Source organism: Salvelinus namaycush, chromosome 6 (assembly GCF_016432855.1).
Source record: "Salvelinus namaycush isolate Seneca chromosome 6, SaNama_1.0, whole genome shotgun sequence".
Taxonomy (NCBI): domain Eukaryota; kingdom Metazoa; phylum Chordata; class Actinopteri; order Salmoniformes; family Salmonidae; genus Salvelinus; species Salvelinus namaycush.
The window spans coordinates 30,261,309-30,271,937 of NC_052312.1; the positions used below are offsets into that span (position 1 = coordinate 30,261,309).

The 10,629-nt window shown below is 42.4% G+C and overlaps 1 protein-coding gene across 1 annotated transcript; it reads left to right on the plus strand.

Moving 5' to 3' along the window:
* LOC120049321 (calcitonin gene-related peptide 1-like) lies at positions 1-1,889 on the plus strand. Its single transcript, XM_038995570.1, has 3 exons — positions 1-80; positions 565-699; positions 1,715-1,889. The coding sequence occupies exons 1-3, from the start codon at positions 1-3 to the stop codon at positions 1,887-1,889; spliced, it is 390 nt and encodes a 129-aa protein (XP_038851498.1).
* The last annotated feature ends 8,740 nt before the right edge of the window (positions 1,890-10,629 follow it).

Genomic DNA, 10,629 nt, shown 5'->3' on the forward strand with positions numbered 1-10,629 from the left:
ATGTATTACCTGAAGCTGCCCGTGTTCCTTCTCGTGCCTCTCGTGCTGCTGCCATGTGTCGCCACCCTCCCTAGCAACAGGTGAGAGCGCAAAGCTGCCTCAGTTATTTCCGTTATTTCTGAGTGTCACTTCTGTGATGTACAATTACAAGTGTCGTGCAGTGTCGCCCAAAGTTCAATTGTCACTAGGAAGTGGGTTTAATTTGGCATGTGAATTAATCACTCAACTGATATAGCACCGGTTTTAAGTACGTAATTTGGCACATCCATCTTGAACCGTAAGAAATCAATTAACGACGTGCGTAATCTAACTCTACAACCGGCTAATGACATTGATGAGGTCATTGAGATGAATATCCATTGCAATCGTGACATCCGAGAGGTCGGGTTTTGTCCTGCCGAGGCAGAGACAGGAATATGTGAATCGCGTAAAAGTGATCAAGTTCGCACTGGAGGGGGACTAGTGGCCACTCCATTGCGCCCTCGAGAATTGAGCTGATGTTTTGAAGTGGGCATCAGTCACCGGTCGGAGTGACGGTTTGGCTCTTTCCTCATCCTGATTCAGGTACTTCACCTCATCTAGGGAGCAAGAAAGCGCGCTACCGGACAGAGAAGGCTGGCTCGTGCCCGGGATCGTCTCCAACCACTACCTTGGCCTCATTGGCGCGCGGCTCCAGAGAGGGCTCACATCTGTCAACAGGTAAGGTTGCACCTTATTTATTGATTTGTTGATTGAGTGCAAATGTTGATAATTTTGCGGACAAAACAATGTAAAATAATCGAGTTGATTAAACTAATTATTATTTAGTAAATGGATCCACAGACTTTTTTTAATTAACTCAAAATATGCTGAAATATTATCTGAACTGAACATTGTTAGTTGGCCCAATTTAAGTTGATTTAAGAAAAATCTAGGTTAGGGACACCCACACATTCAAATATAGCTTTTAACATGCAATGTTTTCAACCTACATATTTGACACACATTGACATACACTTAATTACATTGTGCATGTTCATTTTATACAGTAATTATTATTCAACATGTCCTCACCTGGGATTTGAACTTACAACCTCTTGGTTCATAGAATTCCTATCTTCCTGCTATGCCGCCATCTATAAATGAACATGCACAATGCCATCATGTGTGTCAACATGTGTGAAATATGTAGGTTAAAAACATTGTACGTTAAAAGCGCTGTGTGTGAGGGTGTCCCTAACCACATTTTTGTCTAAGTTTTCTCAAGTTAGAGCTCAGTTTGGGCAAACTCATTTTTTAAAGTTTAGGTAACACTTTGACTGAAAGTTCAGTAAACAAAACAAAAGGCTGTGGAACCAGTTACTAAATCATTATTTTTCATAGTGAAGATTCATGTGGATCAGAATTGAACTAAGCTGAAATTTGTCGGGGGAATCACCTAATATTTCAATTTATAGTGATAATAATATTATATTATAAATTAAATAATAGTGATCTTAATAATAATAGTTTATTGCTATTACTATTATTGTTACTAGTAGCTGCAGTAGTGATATTATCATATTAGTATCATATGGTGGCTATTTTTATCCACTTACTATACAGTATGTCTGGTAGGCCAATACATTTGCTATATTTTCCTGATCTCTACCACTCTATACATGTTTAGATAAGTAATGCATAATTTGTTCGACATATTGGATTCATTTCTTGCTGTCCTCCGATATCCCATCAGCCACCACATAGAGAAAAGGAAGTGCAACACGGCTACCTGTGTAACCCAGCGACTGGCCGACTTCCTGACCCGCTCCAGCAACACCATCGGCACGGTGTACGCCCCCACCAACGTAGGCTCCAGCGCCTACGGGAAACGGGATCTACTGCAGCCTCCCAGCTATATGCCTCTCTAGTGACGCATGGGTTCAAAGCCCACTGATGTAGGATATGCTCAGCTGAAATGACCACACCACCATGTAAACAACAAGGATGGTTTTGTATCATTAACTTGAGTTTTTGTTTCTTTTATGAACTTCAGAAAAAAAACAGTGCCTTTTGGTATAGAATAATAAAGAAGTATGTGTTACACAAATCAAACTAGAGGCTGATGAGATACTAGTCTCTGTTCTGCGAGCCCAACTGGTTCAACTCAACACTAACCCCACCATGGCATGTGAATTAAAAACAAGTCAAAAGTAAACGGGTGCATAAGGCATATAAAATACAAGTTTTGTCCTTCTGTTTGACTGTTGTGTAGGTTATTTGTTTTTGTAATAAAGTTGAAAGATTTTTAAAAGTCGCTGGTTTCACTGCACGTCATTAATAGTTTCAGCCATGCAGATACAATGTTGAGCTCTTTTATAACTTAAATGAAGCATTAACTTATGATGTACAAACCAGTATGCTTATGAATACTCATAAATGCTTTATAAATTATAATTAAATGGTGTGCTCATGAATGAAAGGCAACATGTAGACTCAATGAGGCATACAGTATAGTACATGAGTTACTCAACAGATACATGTACTTTCAGGTATTGGAGGGGAAAGGTGTGACGCACTACATTAACCTGTGTTTGATTAATACCATTCCCAGCGCGAGCAGAAAATTACACCTGTATTCCACTGCTTTTTAACCCAGACATGAGAGGATATACAAAAAATAGCACAGAAGTTAATTTAGCTGATGATGCAATACACAGACCAGCCATTAAGCCCCAAACATGGCTGACACTGTGGGATATGGGTCAGAGGTGTGTCAAGCTATTCATATGAATAACAAGCATATAGCCTACCTCTAGGATAATGTACATCAAGAGTAGTCAATTAGACAGGGGTAATTCACATCGACGGAGATGTTGTTGACGCACTGCAATACTGATTTCCGATGAGAGATGTCTATCTGTGACAATATCCCAGATGACACTTTGAACTACTCTATTATTTTCTCTCTCTCTCTCCCTCTCTCTCTCTCATAAAATAATAGGCCCTTCCGAACAGCTCATAGAAATGTTGTAAATAGGTATGAGGTCCAGAAATGAATAAAACACATCAATATCACAGCAGGGAGGGATATAGTATGCATGAGTGAAATAACCAATTCAGTGTGGCTATAACACCTTCAGGCACCACAGGTTGAGCATATGTTTGTCAAATATAACCATAAGTACAGAGATGACAAGTACAACATTTGCTTTTCAGGCCATCTTTGGTCATTTGCCTCAATGGCCATTTAATATACAGGCAATTCAAGTTGAGATGTGCTGCTCTGTTCTGGGCCAGCTGAAGCTTTTCTAGGTCCTTTTTTGCCATACCTGCCCATACACCTGGGCCATAGTCAAGATACGATAAAATCAGAGCTTACAGGACTTGTTGGGTTGTATATGATGTTAAAAAAGCAGAGCATCTCTTCAGCACAGACAAACCTCTCCCCATCTTTACAACAATATAATCAATATGCCTTGACCATGACAGTTTACAATCTAAGGTAACACAAAGAAGTTTAGTCTCTTCTACTTGCTCTACAGCCACATTATTCATAACCAGATTCAGCTGAGGTCCAGTACCTAGAAAGCGATTTTGGTTTTAAATACTGTATGTTCAGGACAAGTTGATTCATAACCACCAATTCTAAAACTGACTGCAACTATTTGTTTAGGGTTTTCACTAGCTGTGGGTGCTGACATGTATAGTATTGAATCATCTGTGTACATATAAACACAGGATTTGTTTAATGTTAATGGTAGATTATTGGTAAAAATAGAGAACAGTAAAGGGCCAAGACAGCTCCCTTGTGGAATACCACATTTTACATGTTTTACGATAGAGAAGCTTCCATTAAAGAAAACCCTCTGTGTTCTATTAGGTAGATATCATGGATAGAGAGCTATGGCAGATAATGTAAAAAAAAAAAAAAAAACTAGAACAAATGACAGTATCTTATTATCGATATCTTTCAGCCAATCATCAGTCATTTGTGTCAGTGCAGTACATGTTGAGTGTCCTTCCCTATAAGCATGCTGAAAGTCAGTTGTTAAATTGTTCACAGAGATAGCATTGTATCTGGTCAAACACAATATTTTCAATGAGTTTGCTAAGAACTGGCAGCAAGTTGATTGGTCGGCTGTTAAAGCCACAAAGGGAGCTTTACACATTTTTGGGTAGCGGAATGACTTTCATTATTAGGTCTTTTATGCATGAATATGATGGTCACAGTGTGTTGTTGACATTTCATGCCTAAATTTGCCAACTTTACCAATGAAATAGTCCTAAAAAAAGTGGCAATATCAAAAGGTTTTGTAATGAATGAGCACTCAGATGCAATGAAAGATTAAGTTGATTTAGTCTTTCTGCCCATAACTTCATTTGAAGTACTCCAAAGCTTTTTTCATAATATTTTATATATATTTTATAATCAAGAATAATCGAGAATTTCAGTAAGCATTTCTCTACGGCTGATAATTCTCAATTATCGGTGGTGACAGTGTTTCCTAGCCTCAGTGCAGTGGGCAGTGTCCCAAACCTTTTTGGAATTAGTGCTGTAGGATGCACATTTCTGTTTGAAAAAGCTAACCTTTGCTTTTCTAACTGACTGTGTATATTGGTTCCTGACTTCCCTGAGAAGTTGCATGTCACAGGGACTATTCGAAGCAAGTGCAGTGCGCCACAGGATGTTTTTGTGCTGGTCAAGGGCAGTCAAGTCTGGAGTGAACCAAGGGCTATATCTGTTCTTAGTTTTACATTCTTTGAAAAGGACATGCTTATTTAAGATGGTGAGGAAGGAGGAGTAGGATAAGGGTACGGCTAAAGGCTATAAGAACTGGTCATCTAGTGCGTTCGGAACAGAGAGTAAAAGGAGCAGACTTCTGGGCGTGGTAGGATAGATTCAGGGCATAATGCACAGACAAGGGCATGGTAGGATGCGAGTACAGTGGAGGTAAACCTAGGCATTGAGTGACGATGAGAGACGCTGCATCTCTGGAAGCGCCAGTTAAGCTAGGTGCGGGCTCCGCATTTGTGGGGGGGTGGGGCAAGGGAGCTAACCGAGCCATGTAGAGCGGGATTAGGGGCTACGCAGTAAAACAAAACAATTAGAGCTACCCTAAACAACAGTATACAAGGCATATTGACATTAGAGGGAGGCATAAAGCAATCACATGTGTTGATTGGGAGGGCTAAGACAGCAACGGGTAAACAGCTAAGACAAAAACATCAGGTAAATGGCGATGAATGGGCAGAGAGGGTCAGTTAGCTACACACAGGACCTGAGTTCGAGGCTGGGGCCGACAGATTAACAAAATGAAGTACCGTGTTAATGAACAGTCCAGTAGGCATCAGCTGTGTAGCCGAGCGATCATAGGATCCAATAAGCAGCAATGGACGAAACAGGCTGGGCCCTGGGTCCTCACCGACATCAACGACGCAGAGGCCGGTTGAGAGCACATCGGCCAAAATACGTCAGCAGACCAGCCGTGATGGATCGGCGGGGCTCCGTGTCGACAAAGGGTCCAGGCCAATTGGCAAGAGAGGTATTGTAGTTGGTGTACGTTTGCTAGCCGGGGGAATGGGCCTAGCTCAAGGCTAACTGGTTCTTGCTTCTGGACAAGGGCGTTAGTCACGATAGCAGCTAGCTAGCTGAGATGATCGAGTTTTATGGTCCAGAACTTGCGGCAGGAATCCGGTGATGTAGTGGGGGGGAGGGAAAGCAGTCCGATATGCTGGATAGAGCTATTATAGATGCTGGATAGAGCTATTAGATGGATAGAGCTATTATAACCTACCAGAGCATTTACAAACAGAACAGGAACTATATCTTTATTGATCATATCTTTACTAATGCTGCATAACTTTGTTCCAAAAATAGTTTGGATGGAGCAGAGAGGAGAGGCCCGTTCATTATAATGTCACATCAGTAGCACTTCACCTGTGATATACTCCCACAGCGTAATTATACCAGACAGCTAATGGAAATGTGTTTTCCCATCTAATGTCAGATCACTTCTCTTTTAATAATCCCAGCATTTAAACAACACCCCAGACTCTGACATTAGCCCTTAATCGAACATATCATGGATATCTGGCTGGCTATTATATCTCACAGACTGTTAATATCTCTCTCACACTGACGTGAGTGTCTACACAATTCCATATCAGGAGGGTCAGAGGTTATGGTCCCTTGTCACAGGGTAATTAACATGCTCGGCACATTAAGTCGATTCTACTCTGTCTGGATGTAGAAACGTAAGTCTGTTTAACTCTGATTATCACTAATTGACACATGGGCACACATATAAGAGTATGACGTCTGATTGGTGATGAAATCTGGTGAGATGTTTTTTTCTGTCTGAACTCTGTAATTGTTTTCAGGGCCAAGAAAAACATTTCATGTACTTGAAGAAACTTTCAAAGTTATTGAAATGTTCCGGATTAACTGACCTTCATGTCTTAAAGTAATGATGGACTGTCGTTTCTCTTTGCTTATTTGAGCTGTTCTTGCCATAATCTTCTGTATACCACCCCTACCTGGTCACAACACAACTGATTGGCTCAAACGCATTAAGAAGGAAAGAAATTCCACAAATTAACCTTTAACAAGGCACACCTGTTAATTGAAATGCATTCCAGGTGACTACCTCATGAAGCTTTTGAGAGAATGCCAAAACTGTCATCAAGGCAAAGGGTGGCTACTTTGAAGAATATCAAATATCAAATATATTTTGATTTGTTTAACACTTTTTTGGTTATTACATGATTCCATATGTGTTATTTCATAGTTTCCAGCTATTCCAGCTTCAACTTCGACTCATCTGCTCTTTCTATAATTCCGACCCAATTTTGGGGCAGCCCAAGAGGAAACGCAGATGTTACAAAGGCAAGAGAGGGGGGATCCTGGTGAGATTAAGGCAAAGGGACAACCGGCCACCTCTTCCCTCCATTCTACTGGCCAGTCACTTGATAATAAGATGGATGATCTCCGATTGCGGATTTGCTATCAACAGGACTTTCGAAACTGCAACATTCTCTGATTTTCTGAAACACGTCTTTCGGATAAGATACCTCCATGGCTGTTCAATTTGATTCACTGCGCAGACAGGACAGAGGAATCGGGGAAATCGAGGGTAGAGGGGTTTTCCTCTTCATCAACTACAACTGGTGTGCTGACTCAAGTGCAGTGGAAGTGTCGACCCATTGTTCACCCATCTTGGAATAGTCAAATGCACGACCCTTTCACCTGCCACGGTTTTCAGCTGTGACTGTTCTATACATTCCAACGCAAGACAAGAAAAATAACAAGCTGGCACTTAACAAACTGCATGAGGCTAAAGCCAAGTAGGAAAACTGACATCCAGAGGCTGCTTTTCTGATTGCCTACGATATTAATTCCACGTCATTAAGACACGTAATGCCCAACTGCCGTCAACACGTCTCTCTCACCACTAGGGGTGATAAAGTCCTAGACCACTGTTTTTCCACCCACGAGCAAGCATACTCTGTACTCCTGCTTCCTATTTACAAGCAGAAGCTCAAACAGGAATTACCCATGAGTCGCTCCATTGAGAAATTGTCTCCAGAATGAGAGATTATGCTACAGAACTGCTTTGCTAGCGCTGTTTCGGTCCTCTGCTGATAACATCGACAGACAACAAGCTAACCACCTCCCTCACCGGCTTCATTAGGAAATGCATTGGCGACGTTGTCCCCACAGTTAAGGTTTGCTGCTTCCCCAATCAAAAGCCCTGGATTACCACTGAAGTTGGTGCTAAACTAAAGGATAGGGCTACCGCACACAGGGCTATCGCAGACAAACCTGAGGCTACAGCTGAGGACAGGAACTAGTACAAAAGTCCCGCTATGACCTCCACAGCGAGCAAAAGCACAATATAGGAATAAGGTGGAACCATATTACACAGGCTCCGCCGCCCACCGCATATGGCAAGGGCAGTCCATTATGGATTACAAAGGACGACACAGCTGTGATCTGCCCAACGATGCACGCTTTGATAATAACAACATCATGACGGTTGTGAGGGCCGCCACCGACCAAGAAGATTGGGTGATCTCACTCTTAGAGGCCGACATGAGTGTTTAATCAGGGCAATACCCGCAAGGCCGCGGGGCACGATTGTATTCCAGGGGCAAGATTGTATTCTCAGAACATGCGCAGAACAGCTGGCAGTTATATTCACAGTAAATTTCAACCTCTCCTTTTCCCAGTCTGTAATCCCTACATGTTTTAAGATGACCACCATCATTGCTGTTCCCAAGAAATCTAAGGCTTCATGCCACAATGACTACCACCCTTTAGCACTCACATCTGTAATCATGAAGTGCTTTGAGAGGCTGGTTATGGCACACATCCACTCCATCATCCCAGACACCCTAGACCCACTCCAATTTGCATACCACCCCAACAGATCCATAGACAATAAGAGGAATACCTATGTGAGAATGCTGTTCATTGACTACAGCTCAGTATTCAGCACCATTGTCCCCTCCAAGCTCGACACAAAGCATAGCACCCTGAACACCTCCTTCGGCAACTGGATCCTGGACTTCCTGACGGGCCGACCCCAGGTGGTGAGGGTAGGCAAGATTACCACCGCCATGTTGACCCTCAACACAGGGGCCCCACAGAGGTGTGTGCTTAGTCCCCTACTGTCCTTCCTGTTCACCCACAGCAGTGTGGCCACCAATGACTCCAACAATATCATCAAGTTTTCTGACGGCACGACGGTGGTAGGCCTGATCACCGGCGACGATGAGACAGCCTACAGGGAGGAAGTCAGTGACCTGGCATTGTGGGGACGGAACAACAACCTCTCTCTCAACGTCAGTAAGACCAAGGAGCTGATCGCGGACTACAGGAAACGGGAGGGCGAGCACTCCCCCATCCACATTGACCGGGCTGCAGTGGAGCGGGACGAGAGCTTCAAATTCCTTGATGTCCAAATCACTAAGAACTTAAGATGGTCCACACACGCGCACACGGTCGTGAAGAAGGCGCAACAGGGCCTATTCCCCCTCGGGAGGATGAATAGGTTTGGCATGGGACCTCAAATCCTCAAAAAGGTTTCCAGCTGTATCACTGCTTGGTATGGCAATAACACCGACCTCTATCGCATGACGCTACAAAGGGTGCGGACAGGTAAGTACATCACTGGGGCCGAGCTCCCTGCCATCCAGGAACTCTATATCAGGCGGTGTGAAAGGAAGACCCGTAAAATTGTTAAAGACTCCAACCACCCAAGCCATAAACTGTTCTCTCTGCTTCCGCATGGCAAGTGGTACCAGTGCATCAAGCCTGACACTAACAGGATCCTGAATAGCTTCTATCCCCATGCCATAAGTCTGCTAAATAACCAACTGAATAGCTTACAAAATGGCTACAGACTTTTGATCTTTGTATTTTAGTCTTATTTTTGCACTCGAACTATGCACACTCACAAGGCCCTACACACTACGCACACTGAAACTCACTGATACTCACACATACAAACACTCATTCCATAATTTGCACATACATTTATAATACTGACTCTACATACACCCACTCACATACAATTATCATATATACTCCTGCTACTCTGTTTTTCATATATCCTGATGCCTTGTCACCGTACCCTTATACATATCAATCCAGTATCCCTGCACATTTACAATGTGCTGACCCTGTATATTGTATACTTAGTTACTTTATCATGTTCTTCTTATTTCTTATTTTTATATCTCATGTTTTCTCATGCTTTTGTTCTACCTATTTTTTGTATTACATTGTTATTGATAACTGCATTGTTTGGAGAGCTTGGAAGAAAGGCATTTCACTGTACTTGCGCATGTAACATTCAAAAATGTCACGTGAAGAGTTTCAAAACACATGTTTTCACATTTGAAATGTCACATGTGAAGTGTTCCAAAAACACGTTTTCACATGATTTCACATGTTTTTTTCCATAAGGGGGATGAATTTCTTGCAACCTGAAATTCTTGCTACGCCACCAGGTGAGTGGCCATTAAAACTTTTTTAAACTTTTCACGTGTGACATTTCATGTGAAAACATGTTTTTGAACACTTCACATGTGGCACTTCAAATGTGACATTTCACATGTGAAATCTTGTGATTTTCCACGTGAAATCTTGTTTTTTACGTAAAGGGGATACTAGCAACCTGAATTTCCTACCACGCCACCAGGTCTGTGGCCATGACAGAGATCGGCCACAGATTTATTGGCAAGAATACATTTCTGCACTGCTAAAGGTTGCCTAGAATCAAGTCAATAATTGTGTGATTATCTGACAACACCAATGAAAAAGTAGCAGGAAAAGTCAGAGGAAACGGCGTTCAACTGACGTCAGCTTACAGGCACATGGCCTGCCACAAGGACTAGCAAGAGCACAATATGCCAAACCCTCCCCTAAACCGGACGGCACAATTGTGTGCCTTCCTACAGAGCTTCCGGTCAGCTGTGACCCAGGCTGTAGTGGCACCTCAGCACTGTGCCACTTGGTCAGTACCATTAAGGGTACATGTGCAGATAATCTAGTATAAAGGTCCATTTTCTACCCAATATATTCGATATAAGGTACAATCATTTCTGCACTTTGAAATGTAGGTGGGGGCAATGTACTGGTGGGACTCATTAGCATTTTTGTCT

What these genes read in the sequence shown, in the direction of transcription:
- LOC120049321 (XM_038995570.1), top strand. Translation starts at nt 1, where the DNA reads ATGTATTACCTGAAGCTGCCCGTGTTCCTTCTCGTGCCTCTCGTGCTG. An exon ending in GCCACCCTCCCTAGCAACAG is followed by an intron (nt 81 to 564) that starts GTGAGAGCGCAA and finishes ATCCTGATTCAG; the next exon opens with GTACTTCACCTCATCTAGGG. An exon ending in GGGCTCACATCTGTCAACAG is followed by an intron (nt 700 to 1,714) that starts GTAAGGTTGCAC and finishes ATATCCCATCAG; the next exon opens with CCACCACATAGAGAAAAGGA.